The sequence below is a fragment of the Phalacrocorax carbo genome, chromosome 1 (assembly GCF_963921805.1).
Source record: "Phalacrocorax carbo chromosome 1, bPhaCar2.1, whole genome shotgun sequence".
NCBI lineage: Eukaryota > Metazoa > Chordata > Aves > Suliformes > Phalacrocoracidae > Phalacrocorax > Phalacrocorax carbo.
The window spans coordinates 135386316-135400511 of NC_087513.1; the positions used below are offsets into that span (position 1 = coordinate 135386316).

The window sequence follows — 14196 nt, forward strand, 5'->3', positions numbered from 1 at the left end:
CCAGCCGTGTGTATCTGCCTGAAAGATGCTGACGTTTGCCTGATGCAGAAGACAGCTGCAGACGACAGCTTGTCTGGAAGAGGTCTGGAGTCGGTGCCAGCGGCTGACCGACACCCCTGCAACCTGCATCTCAGGAGCCGGCCCAAGAAACTAGGGGCAGATCAGCCCGCAGGCCAGCCTGCAATCCCGCCCACAGAACGGGCGGGCCAGTTCACACAGTAACCGTGCTCCAAAACGCCACTCAGTAACGCCAGGGCTACGCTAACTCTGTGTTGTTTCTCCAAATCGTTCATGAAAACCTACTCAGACCCATCTAGCTTAAGTTTGTTCCACTGCCGTACCGCTCAGGGGCGAACTCTCGCCCCTCAGGCGGCTGGCAGACCCAAGGCAGAAGAAGCACGCGCGGAGCTACCTACCGAGGCCCCCCACTCCTCAGGGAGCTGTCACCGCCGCACCCCTTCCCCTTTGGCCCCCGAGGGCAGAGCCGGGGCTACCACCGCGCCGACCGGCAAACTGGATCTAGGGAGAAGCGGGGCGGTTCGTGTCTCCCGGGGACTGACGCCGGCCGGGGGCCCGCCCGCCGCAGGGCGCCATTTCGTGGCGCTGCGGGGAACCCCCGCCCAGCTCGCACCCGCCGCCCCTCCGGACCTCACCCCCGGCATCACCGATGAACGGGGAGCTGCGCGCCTCCCCCCCCGCTGCCCCTGGCGAAACACACTACGCTACTACCGCCACCTCCTATCCCCAGTACCTCGGCAGATGGGCCGGCGCCGTTACCTCCGCAGCGGGCCTCAACATGGCGCCTCCCTCCCTCTTCCTGCTCCGCCCCGGGCCGCGCCGCCGCCATCGCCAGAGCGGGCGGACCGGGCTGCGGGGGTGGGCGGCTGCGTGGTGGACGTGTGAAGGCACCGCTTCCACTGAGGCTGCCGCCGCGTTTGGGGCATTGCTGCGCTCTGGCATCTGGCACTGCCGCGGGGTGAAAGGGGCACCGGGACGCTGCGCTGGGGCCCCTGCGCCGGGCACGGCCTTCCCCCGGTGCGGGTGGTAGGAGCGCCGCCGTGCTGGTAGAGCGGAGGTGGACGCAGGCCTTGCGAGGGGGGCTTTGGGAGTACTCTTCTTCGGAGCTCTTCGGCTCCTCTCATCCCTGAGGTGGATGAAAAAGTAGATGACGTGTATGTGATTTTAAACTTCAGCCTTAGTCGTGACACAGTCCTCGGGCAAACACAGCTCGGGAATAGATGGTGTGACACACCAAGTCGGGTGAGCGAGTATCATACCTAAGGCTAAGGGAGAACAGAAAAAACATTGTGAAACGTCTAATTTTCAACATTGCACTGCATCACTTTTGGTGTAACTGACCAATCTTTTGGATGACAAATGGAGCTATTGGTATACACAGGATTAAAGAAAGTATTATAAAACATACTTCATGTGATAACAGCTTTTGAATATAATTAAGTGTGTGGGGCATACCAGATTATGCAGTAAATACCTGCAAGTTGATGTATCTTACTCAAAAAAAAGATATTTGTCATTGCCTTTATTGCAGTCCTTTCCTCTTTCATATATGTTTTACATAGGCATTCAAAATGATTTTGTAAAGGAGTAATACTTGGAGAACTTTGGCTCTACAGCAAATGGGCAGGTGTATGCTGGGGTTTATGCTCAATTACAGTAAAAAGTCAGTGTGAATTTTTTAATACGTTTTTGGTTTTATTCACTAATGAGGCCTATGTTGCCCTCTGCTGACAATAAACTGAACTTAACGTATCTGAACTTGCTAAATATGTTTCTGCGTATCATGTACTGCAGACACACCTCTTTTCCCTATTTTCACGTAATCAACATCAGCAGTACTAATCACAAAGGAAAAAAAAAAACCACCTTGCATTGTTGTATAGGATGTAAAAGATCACATAAGCAATATATTAATTATTTTAATGAACCAGTGATCAGTGTTCATTATCGAGTGGTATCAAACCTTTCCTTGCTAGTGCTGCAGTGGTTGCACTATACACCGATAACCAAAGAACCTGAGTTCTGTTTAATACTTAACTTGCAATGTATTTGTGCCAAGTTCATGAATTTGTCAGTGATAGAACACATGGTGCAACAGTGAGCCCTGGCTAGCTGGAGGCCACAGCTGAGATGAGGCTTCCTTCTTGCCTTGTCTTTGTGGCTCACACAGCCACAAAGTGTGGGACAAAAGCTATCCCAAAGAGTCCGTAGTTCTATGAAATGAGATGAAGAACAGTCATGACTGTCCCGAACTGGGAGAATAGGAACGCAGTCCAAGCCTTCTGGGTCCAAATGTGGCATGTCATCCAGCGGCCTATCTTATATATTTTTAAGTATTTTTACAGCATACATATGTCATGAACTCAGCGGCAGCTATCATTGCAATATTCAAGAGTTTACGGTTTTGTTTCATTTTAGGGCTCCCAGGATAAGGCTCTTGAATGCTAGTTTTCTTTAACCTTTCTCTGTCTGTATGATTGTGAGTATGGTACATATAGAATTCCTTATATCCTCAGCTGAAAGTGCCTTGCCTACTGCAGAGGCACAGAGCTCCCTGAGCAGGAAGGCACAAGGAGTATGACTTGCTCCTTGTGATTAGTCCTCCTTTGAGCAGGGATCAGAATTGAGGATGACCCTCCTGGAGACAAGTTCCTCACTCAAAGGACTGCTCAGGCATCTCCATTAAATAATCTTTGGGCTAATAAATAAAGGATCATTAAGCCAGTTTCCCCTTTATACAACAGAAACAGTAATGCTTTCTCAATTACCCCTGAAGTAAAACAAAAGAAAAATATGATAAAAATTATATACCCATTATATTCATTTATACATGTATGTGTATGTAATGAGATATATGTACATCGCTGTGTTTGCATGGTTTTTCAGGATGAAATCAGTTCTACTGTAACAGCGACAACTTCCTTGAGACTTCAGTATTGGCTGCGATAACTATCTGCTTCTCTAAAAACATAGGCTTCTATTCAACTAAGTGAGATACTCTTCCAGCTGGTAAAGTGTTAAATATCCACAGAACTAGCTGGAAAAATGTTGGTCAACCAATGTGCTTGCACAGAATAGTATCAGTTTCAAATAAGCTTCCCTAAAAAAGTTGTTTTTTCCTAAAACAACAGTTTGATTTAAAGAAAAACAAAATAAAAATAAAATGGTTTGGTATTGTATAGTCTATAATATTTTTTACATTTTTATTCTGTTTTTAAAATTATGCCATATCATAATGTCATTACAGCCTGCTATTTTATCATGTAATTTACTGCTTTGTCATACAGTCCCACACTGGTACAAAACATCATTTTGGACATACTATAAAAATTTAACATTTCTGAGTTTAAATGAGCTGTAAGTTTGCATTTTCTGCATGTGGTCTCCATAAAAGACAAGATTACCATAAGGACGCATGTGAACAGTTCTGGCTTGCCATCAAGCAGGAAACATCCTGCAAAACTGCCACAATTATGACTTTATTTATTAACTTATAGCCATATCTATGACAGATATCACAGTCACTGAACGTAGAACAGTGCTATGCAGTTTCTTTTAATAAAATAAAAAGCTTTTTTTTTATCAGTTTTGGAGATGTGTGTTGAAAATACATTAGCAATGAAACATTGCAGAGACGTACTCCCATTCACAAATGTGGTTATTTGCAACAAATATGCATGAGTTCCCTTAAAGTCTTCTTTCTTCAATTTGTTTTTCAAAGGATAAGCTTTAGCCTCTCCCTTTTATTGTCCATTCTTGGAATTGTAACAACTACCTCTTCAGAATAACTCAGGCAAAATGTGTTGTTGCAGGAAGGACTGACGGACAGGCACTACTTCTAAAATCCCAGCGTACAGGCACTGGAGCTGTGGTTTGAACGTTCTGAAACCTTGCACACAGGTAATGCCAGCAGCTGTTCCTTACAGAGAGGGGTCAAGGAAATTGTATCCTCCCAGAAAACCAGAAAGGGAACTGGTAACTGGCCACTTGCTAGAAATGCTCCTAGACAGGGAGGCAAAGTCAGTGTCAGCTCTCCATAACACCAGCATAAATCAAAGTGTCAGTGGTGGAATCAGGTGAGTAAAAGATATACATACACATGGCTGAGAACAGAAAGTGTCTCTGTATCTTCAGAAAAAGACTTGAATGCCCAAGTTGTGATAAATGATTAAAAAATGTTCTTGCCTCCTGACTGAAAATCAAAGAAAGGCAGTAATCCTATAGAAAACCATAATCTTTTTTGTTTTATACTGCATACAGCATTTTGTTAGAGGTTCGTAAAGCACTAAATTGGCCACAGTATAGTTTTGTATTAAATCTCCATGACAATGTGACTGTAAAGACAAAAGAAAAGGTGGCAACAGTTCAGAAGCTGGCTGTATAAAATGGATTTGCTTAGAATTATGGACGTTTTCTGGCACTGATTTTAAAACATAATTTTTAGTATTGTGTTTCCTGCCTAGGAAGAATTCGATCACATTATCCTTGAAAATCTATAAAGCCAAGAATAATGATTAACCATGGCACTGACCAACTAAGGAGAAGGAGCCCAGATGGCGTAGCGTTCAAGAAAGAGTGTTCCCGGAGTAGCAGAGCAGCAGCAACAAGCAGAGAGACAGGTACTGCAAATAGCAAACTGGTGAAGTTGGAGGTGTGGGAGTCTACTAGGAAAATATTATTCAATATTTTTTTAGAAATAAATTATATAACATATATATGTTATATTATAAATAATATAATTATATATTATACAAATATAAAATTTATATTAAAATAAAAATTATGCTGTTTAGAATAGCTAAACTCTAAATAATTAGTATTATTTAATACTAATTTAGAGTATTAATGACACACACTACAGTGTGACACTTATCACATCTGATATGTGTGATCAGATACAACCTTCAAAACCAGGCTGGATGAGCTTGACAATAACACTGCTCACCTCTGCCCTTATGGCTGCTCATGCTGTTTATTTCCATGTGCCCCATCCACTGTGGGTTAAACCCGCTCCAGCTTGTTCCTGGGCGCTGGGTGGGGCGCTCATACGACTGCCACCCACCAGCTAGTCCATTACAATGAGGGTAATGCCTTCACATCTTGTTGCACCAAGAAGCCAATGTCTCTCTCCTGTCCTGTGTTTTGCACGCTGGATGCAGATGGCTGTAGTCACAGTAGTCATCTCTGCTGTGCATTTCTGCTAGCAGTGAAAATCAAGGATACCTTAGGTGAGCTGCCTCCATGAGCTGCCTTAGATGAGGGCCAGTGGGTAGGAGGCAGTCCTAAGATCCCTGTGCATTTTCTGTAACACTGGAAGGTACTGAACTTAGAGAATGAGGGTGATGCACATAAAGTTAACTGGATAGTGTTAATGAGAGGTATTTCTCATGTATTTCCTGGCTCTTCCATGGCAGGAGTACACATACATTCTGGGGGTATCATACCACCAGAATGACCTGAAATTAAATTACCAGGAGGATATGTGAAGAAATCCTGCCAGAGTCAGTAAAGTGTTATGAAGTCAAGTAACTTGCCCAGTTAAGTACTGCGCAGAGTACTTAACTTGAGAGAAACTGCGATAGTCATCTGGCTCTGCCTCTTCTTTTTTGCTGTATGTCCGCGGCGAACCAGTTTGATGTTGGTTAGTCAAATATGAATTTGTTGTGACCACCAATAAGTCCACTGACTCTCCTCCTGAAAGAACCAGCAAGTAAGTCAACTACAAAACGATCCTGTGTTCCACCACTACAGGACATGGTGGACAGCAATGTCAGTATGGGAAATATGGGAAAGCTATATGGGAACTCGGTACGGACATGGGGCATTTACAAACATTATGTGCTTTTTTTCTTTTTCAGTGTAGGTGAGCATTTCAAAGGAAAATGCAGTTACTCTCAGATCATATTCCTTAGAGGTAGAAGCTAATTCAGAATCCCCGACTATGTAGATATAATGAAGATTATTCCTAGTCCTTTACTTTGCGGTCACCCACAATTAATTTTCCCATCCCATTTTCTTGCACAGTCACTCAGTAGTACAAGATTCTTCTCAGTCAGCTTTTGGCTTCACTATCTTGAACAATGAAGGCAAACTTTGTTACCTTGCTATTTTCACTTTCACTGACCATTTTCAGTAGTGCACATAGCTGGGCCATTCTGCATGTGCCCCCTTGCCTCTAGAAAAAGCAACTATTTGTTTTAACATTCTGACAGTTTCAAAGAAGACAAAGAAAATTAGGACTGCCGTATGTTTACGTCCTGGGCAGGAAGGTGGTGTTAATGAGTAATTCACTGTAAGTGAACATGTGACTTTCTGGAGTACAGGATCTGCTCTAGCACTTCAAATCTGCTGTGAATGTTACTTAATTTAAAACAAAATGAGTGCTTGAGGGAAGAATAGTTTTTCAGAGTGTTTCTGATTACTTTATGGCATGTATTTCTCAAAGGTTTTTAGCATGATTTTGTATCATTTTATCATGTTTGTAACTTCTGTTTTCTTATGGTCTTATATAATTGTAAATTGAGTCATGTTTTCAGGTGAGAAGGCAACTCCTAATGCAGTACACAAAAATGTCATGTATAAAGCTATCAACTGTAGCAGGAAAACTATAATACTGCAGTGAGTCATAACACAGAGATTAAAATACTGTAATAAACTGCAGTGAATCAAAACACCAGAGATACAATGTTAAACTGCTGTCAGCCTGCAATCAAGGGGCAGATTCCGATTGCCTGATTTACCCACCTAAATCAGATTTACTGACTGCACCCCAGAGATGTCCAGTTCAGCAAACAGATTTTGGGCATCAAAGTTAAGCATTGATGTTCCCTGTACAGCCAGCAGAAAGCAATGGAGCAGGGCAGTCAGCTCTGGAAGAAGATTTAAAGTGCCTGAGTTAGCTGCTTGCTTTGCTATTGTCTGCGTACAGAACAAACAGCAGGAAGTGAAACATGCCACCTCCTCCTCTGTGCTCTAAAAAACGGGGCTGCTGCATGCAAACTGCCTCCTGGGAGTGGCTCCCGGAGCATTTTGACTCCCAAGCTCTGCCTGGGAATCGTTTGAGGGATTTGCTTGGAGCTGGGCTCTGACAAGGTGTCTGTGGAGATATTCAGTGCTCCTGTGCACCATCCAACTTGTTGGAGAAGCACCATCTTTGCGTGGAAGTAAAAAGTATATAAAGAAAAAAAGAATTAAATGCTCTTTTAAGGCAAGTCTAGGGAAATACTAGTTCCTTTAACTCAGACCTTATTTCTGTTGGCATCAAATATACTAATGTTTATCATAAATTGTATTATTCTAGATAATATTTAGCTTTGAAATATTTTTCATTTTAAAATGAATTAATAAAACACTTTAAATGTGGGATTAAAATTAGCTTTAATCTGAGGACCTAAAAGGATCGCTATTAAAATGATTTCTGAATTCTGTATATTCTTCTCAGGGGTGTATTTGAAATAGAAATTGGTTACATGCGTTACAGAATGCGTTAATAATGCGTTACAGAAATTTTAAGAAATTGAGAGATTTTCAGACAGAGTATTAGACTATTTCCTAAAAAAAAGTAAAGGCGGGGTGGAAGGAAAGGAAAGAACATTCTAAAACATTCAGTCATGCTTTAATTCTATACTGAATTACTGAAGACTGAGTATTCCCCAAATGAAAAATGAACAATCAGTGTTCTCTCAACTGTTCTATAATATGCGCTTTCTGAAGAGCTGAGGTTTGGAAGGAGCAGGGACCATGAGACTGAATGTCTAAGTTTGTTGAAATCAAACTTTAAAGTCAGGTATTTGAGAGGTTAATAACTATCAAAATTAGAAATTCTTTTCCATCAAAAACCTTTTGCTGTGATGAGCTTTTATGTAACAGTACACATATGACCAAACAAATTATTATCCACAAGAAATATAATAAGAAGAAATATAATAAGAAATAATAAATTATTATCCACAAGAAATTTATATCCACAAGAAATAAATTATTTCTTGTTATTTACTTTTAATATATTGTCGTGAATTTCAATACCTCCGGTACATGCAGGTGTATGCCTTTGTCCTAAAAAATATAGCAATTAGGAAGTAAATATGAGTGGCAATCAGTCATTGAAAGCATCTCTCCATTATCTTCATCTTTATGATCCTTAAAAATTGCAGTGGGGAATCCTTATTTCATGTATAAAAATATCATCTAATAGCTGGAAGATGTTTTAAGTTCCTTTCAGTTGCAGGTTATAAGATAACAATCTTGTGGGAACATGCTTCAGCATTTCCATGTGTTCAAGGTTAACGAAATGTCTCTTAATTCTTTTGGCAGTTGAAGAAAAGTGATTGAAACCTTTTGTAATACAACCTTCAAGATTAAGTGATCCCATCTGTTGAGCAGTTTTTGAAGGATGTAGTATAGATTTGGGTAATTAGCTAGGAGCTCTTTTTTTCCATTAACTTGTAGGCAGAGTACTGCCTCCAAAGTTTATTATCAGACTTAAGAGTTGCAAATTATGTTATCAAAGTCCAAGCCACATGATTATAGCATACTTGTAACATTTTCAAATACTCCCAGTGCAGTTCCCCTGCTGTCTAAAATAATGAAGCAGATAATGGATTTCATGTTTCATAATAACAGAAAACTGTCGGGAACATTTTGAGGCATTAATGACTGTGGGCATAATATGCTCTTTAACTGTTTTCATCTGAAGGAGAAACATGTAGCTTTTGCCCTGAGCAGTTGCATCTTTTGAATGAATGTTGCAAACCATACCAGTTAATTTGCCGATGCGCTGATGTGGTTTATATGAACGTCTATACATAATGGCTTTATTTTGTTGCTTCTGCAGGAGGTATCTTTGAATTCGATCACAACACACAGTCACAAAAAAGGTTTCAGTTTTGCTCTTCAGATCTTACGATAGAATTATTTTTATGAGCTGCTGTGATGCAAGCTATCTTGTATCTGGCAATCCATTGCAAACAGATGAGAAACAACTTCTGCATCTGCTACAGAAAGCCTTACGGCAGCTGTTGCAGTTTGCACTGGTCTGTACAAATAATTTTCTTACTTGTTCCATGAAATGCAAAATCTTGTCTTTTGGGTGGAATGCTACTCCTAAAGTAATTGTCGCAGTCACGATTCATGGAGGACTACGATTCAACCAACAACAAGTAAGTATTGCCATATCTGGCTGCATGTCAGACCATATTCATTTAGTTTACTCTCTATTGTTTGTGTATTGAGCAAATAGTCTTTGGACATTATGCCTTCCACGGTCAGTATTTATCTTTCCATGCCAAATAATTGCACATGCAAGGAATGCCTAGCTGCACTTTTTTAGGTAGACTCAGTTTGCTCCACATATATATTTCAAATGTATCATTTGCCCTGTACTGCTCAAGACTGTAACAATTCTTAGTCTTCTTAGGCTTTAGGGGCACTGTTTATGTGTAAATTATTGCTATTTGAAGCTAGTCACAGAATTTGATTTCAATTAAAATGATCTGTCATTTTCTTGGTCTTCAGTAATGGTAGTTCAACTTCAGAGAGTCAGACCAGGAGGAGTGAGTCCAGAAAAAATACTTGTTTCACTTTTCTGCTTCATTCTGACCAGGTTCTTCAGGCATCCTGAGGTCACAGTGAGCATCCAATCCACTACCAAGGGATCTTTACCCTCACTTCGAAACTCCCGGTGTCTTTGACCAAGATTAAAGAGAAAATTGAGTTTTCTCAAGTCCTTATTGTTTAATTTCCTCAGCACCTCCAAAGACACCCGGAAAGAAATTCGTATGTCAAGCTGAAGTCCATGTACTGTTCTCAGCGCACCTGTTCCATAACACAAACCAGTCCTAACAAAGAACAAGCATTTCCTGATTACATAGCTATTGTAAACTTTCCAGGCATTTCCAGTCTTGCTTACCCTTTCCTCAGGTGTATGCAAAGTGCAAGAATATTGTGCTTCAACAAGAAATGCCTCAAGCATCCTTGACTTGCTTCATAGGTGCAATTCAAGGTGTTTGAACTTTTGGAGCTGTATTTTGTTAAAAAGCTTAGGTTCGTATAGGCTGAATTCTTCAAGGTTCTGTAGTGTTTCTCTATAAAATTCGATTAAATTGTTCTGGAGTGTCACTAATAATAAACAGTGAGCAGTCAACCTAGAAGGGGACGCATAGAGCTAACCAAGAGGAAAATGTATGCACGCATGTTTCACTGAGCATCACCTGAACCAGGGCTTTTCCGTGGGCCTCTCTGTCCTTTTGGGTTTCAGACTGCTAGGTACTTTCAGAAGAGATCACAAGACGGAAGATGGTCTTGTCCTCCACAGCGCTGTCATTCGACTTCTCTTCAGAAAAGGTGGAAGCTGGATTCTAGGCCCTCCTCAAACATGTACACGTGTGTGTACTTGTGTGTGTGTGTGTCCATGTACGTGTGCGTGCGTATGGGCGAGCGTGGCAGGGGGTGTCAGGGTGGCAGCTCCTAATTTGTGGGAGAAGGTTCTGCTCACCTCCGTGCTCCTGGGGATGGCAGATAGCCTCCATCCCTTTTGCTGAAGTTTGAAGGGACATGAAGGGACTCACAACAAATACATCTTTTTTCAGCTGTGTTAGAAGGAGCCTTGTTGTGTGACCACTGTCCCCTGGAAAATGAAAACTGTTCTTTCACACCTCTGGGGTAAAGTAGGCTGCAGTCCAGCAGGCACCAACTTGTTCCTGAAGATCAGTACACAATAGGAAGTTTCTTAACTGTTTATAATGGGTCATTCTTTGTGTTCCTTTTTTCAGTATCGGTAACACAATCTGTTAATGATGATCAGTAAATGCTTATAAAACTATAAAGGAATAATTTCTACACAGCTATTTGTGTGACTCAGACACCGATGACAAACGGGATGTTTTACATATTTTATTAGTAATTAAAATATTCCTCAAAGACATGACTCCACTTACAACTTGCGTAGCTTCATCAAGAAGGAAATAAAGCTTCTCTCTTTCCTCTTACTTGTTGAATAGATGGAATATCTACACACTAAGTAGGAAGTTAAAATTACGTCACCAGAAGTAACATCCTCTTAAATACGGCTTTATGTTCTTGTGGAGTAGAAGAAATGAAATAGAAGTCTTAAGAATACGCTTGAAAAGAACTTTAAGGAATAAAAGCACATAGAATTTGTAAAAAAGCTAGAAAAATGATACTTTAGAAACCCTGACCTTGAATTATAAAATACAGTAGTGCTACACTTAAAGCATGTATTAGAACAACCCATTAAAATGTGTACTCTGTATCTTGCACGTCAGTTTTTCTGTTTTCATTGCTTCATTAAGTTCAAGGCACAGTTTTTATGGTTTTGTTGTGGGTTTTTTGTTTGTTTGGTTGGTTTTTTTTTAAGAAAATGATACAAAAATACACTACTAGCAAGGCAAATATTAAAAATAGGATTAAATCCAGTATACTCGAATATCCATTATCAGGTATCTTCTGGGCACAGACCAGAAACTAGTATAACATTGTCCACTCCAATTTCTCCAGTTTTGCCTTTCCCACGTTCTGACTCAAAAGTGACCTGTCATAAGAAAAGAGATGTATTAACAGTGAAAATGTAGTTTATCCAACCATTTAGCAGCTCTTAATTAGTTATAATGCTATATCTGAGGAATATTTTATCACAATACAGGACTTAATGACTTAAATCCTTGCAGTTTTTAGAGTTTCTGTGTATTATTTGAACTAGACTGATAATCCTCTGCACAGATTTACAATATCAAATGGATTCCTTTAATAAGATTACTTATTTTCATTGTACAAAGAAAATGCAAATTGAGTGAAATCCTATTATAATAATGTAGTTCTGTCACAGTATGTGATGTTAGTGCACTCCTTTTCTCGAAGACATGACAACTGTTCATTTTCAATCTATTTGGATCCTTAGGTTTTGGGTGTATATACTATATATATATTTACTCTCTCTAGTATGTATTTATATAGTATAGTACCTATACTATAGATATAGAGTAGGTTCATTTTTATTAATAGGATGCCTGGGTTTTTCATTTATAGTCCAATTATCATTTTTGTAAGGGCTTTTCTACATCATTCCAGCAGTGCAAAGAACTTTGAAAAGAGCTTGCATTTCATGTATACCTGCAGTATTCAATTATACAGGAGAAGCCTTTTCACAGCACTGAAAATGTTCAGTCACCTAAATGAAAACCAGGCCCTAGCATTTCATGGAGAAACTTGCTGAAGCCCTGACTGAGGCAGTTTTCTGTGCACACTGTTTCCCGTTGGCTAGTATGTGCTGCTCCTAGGGTGACTGCCCGCCCCTGATTATACACGATGCCTCCTTTTGCACTAATTATCTTGTTTAGTGTGGTTTGAGAGCATCCTCTTCTATGAAACAGGGATAATTTTCATTTTTCCACTAATATATGTATGCTTCTCTTGCACGAGATATTAAACAGAGATTTTCATTGTTCCTGTAAATTTATTATCTGATGCATTTTTAGAAAAATACAGGATTACTGTCACCAGTGTTCTAACCAACAGGGGCAATGCAGCTCTGAAATGACAACCAGATAATAACTTTACTGCCTCCTAAAATCTGTTCTCCTGTTTCCCATTTCAGATAAGCCCTTCAATTGCCATTAACACCTATAAAACAGTTGGTGGAACACTTGAGGATTAGGAAATTAAGCCGTTCATTATGGCATTTGGCTTATAAATTGTGTTATACTTACACTGTTGGTTGTTTCAGCCCCCTGAAATATCTCTATTTTTCCAGTTCTCCACCTTTCATCTTTTGCTTTGTTCTGCTCCCAAACAGGAGCTTTTTTTTTGTTTGCCAGGAACACTCGAAGTTTCCCCACTCTTTCGCCAGCAAGCCGATAACTGAAAATCAAGCAGTAGCTGCTCTTTGGTTTGAGGTCGGTGAGGAGAAGTTTCAGACGCCCCATATCCTTCTTGTGCCCCACAAAACCTGGAACTGCCATGTAGTATCCATCGCCTTGTAATAATAATAATAAAAAAAAGGAAATCACATCTTTAATAGACTTGTGTTATTTATTAGCAAATTGAATGCATATTTGCTAAGAAAATACATGGAAGCTGTGTTACTTGAAAAATTGAAAATCAGGCTGGAGAAAAGCAGCAGGGAGTGTACTTTGCAAGGAATAAGCTTGCACTGTTGGAATTCAGATCAGTTTACAGAGGAGATGAGTTGATATTTCACTGGCAATTACAGTCATTCTTCTTTGCACTCTCTTTGAAAGGCAAACTCATAAAGGAACTGATAGCTTATTCCCCAAATCCTGGAGGACCAATGAAATGACAGAGACACACAAAGTGATAAAGGGATAAAACATCCAGGCCCATAAATAAAGTCATAATCAGCAGATGTAAGTTCAGGGAGACCAGGTAAGGTCAGGGTATGGTCTTCCTGGAAGTGACATCGTAGAAAAAGGACTTGGGGAAAAGGAAATATATGGAGCAGGAGAGGAAGGATTAGTGAAGAAAGTCTGGGATGGAAAGACTGTGAAGGAAGAGGGAGAGAATGTGTGTGTAGGAACTGGAGCAAGTGGCCTGCAGGATCTGCAAGATCCACCGTTCCCTACTGCAGCAACTTCTGCAACATTTCCTGTGTCACAGGAGAGGAGACATCCTTTAAAACCAGTTTCTTCAGCCACACCTGTTTATATACACACAGCAGAGCGGTCACACTTTGCATTCGTGGAGCTCTTTCTCAGGTTTTAGTAGGCCTGCAGTTGGTACCAGGTCAGGTATCGGTTTTTCTTGAATAGCCCCCTGCCCTTGGCTCATTCTGAGGAACGCCATCACTAGTTTGCCTCGCAGAGCTTGAGATTTCTGAGCAGTTATCATAGTGTTGTGTAAGCCGTGTGAGTGACTACATTGCTACATCCATCTAAATGGCAGATGTGCTGTTAAATGCCCTACCAGTCTTACAGAGACGCAACGTGTAACTAATAAGGTCTCCGTTGCCTTGTACCTTGCAATTCTGAAGTTATACTGTAATCATTTTTCTCATCTTTTGATTCCTTTGTGTTGAAATACATTGCTGATTACCAGTTGCCACTGGATATTTCAAACAAACAACTTCCACTCCCAGCATTCTCTGCCTCCTTTTATCTTTTATAGATAATCCTCTGATAGGAAAGCTAATTTCGATTCTGTTTTCCC

General features: G+C 40.5%; 1 protein-coding gene and 1 long non-coding RNA gene across 11 annotated transcripts in view; one reads left to right on the top strand and one right to left on the bottom strand.

Annotated features, from left to right (window-relative positions):
- Positions 1-1087: 1087 nt before the first annotated feature.
- On the top strand, positions 1088-11383 carry LOC135318235 (uncharacterized). 8 transcript variants are annotated; one of them, XR_010376557.1, is made up of 5 exons: positions 1145-1260; positions 2905-3918; positions 4482-4637; positions 8852-9176; positions 9620-11383. It is a non-coding gene; the product is annotated as an uncharacterized LOC135318235 (long non-coding RNA). The 8 variants fall into 8 exon arrangements; XR_010376560.1 differs by having other exon boundaries at positions 9127-9176; XR_010376556.1 differs by having other exon boundaries at positions 2905-3027; positions 3831-3918; positions 8852-11383.
- Positions 10894-14196, bottom strand: part of EGFL6 (EGF like domain multiple 6) — a 46945-nt gene continuing 43642 nt past the window's right edge. For 2 of the 3 annotated variants that reach the window (XM_064475172.1, XM_064475160.1), the window contains 2 exons: positions 12741-13006; positions 10894-11566 (listed from right to left, as the gene is read on the bottom strand). In XM_064475172.1, coding sequence (XP_064331242.1) covers positions 11471-11566; positions 12741-13006 — 362 coding nt within the window. In that variant the 3' untranslated portion in view covers positions 10894-11470. The remainder of the gene's footprint in view (positions 11567-12740; positions 13007-14196) is intronic. The other variant, XR_010376544.1, reaches the window with a different exon arrangement.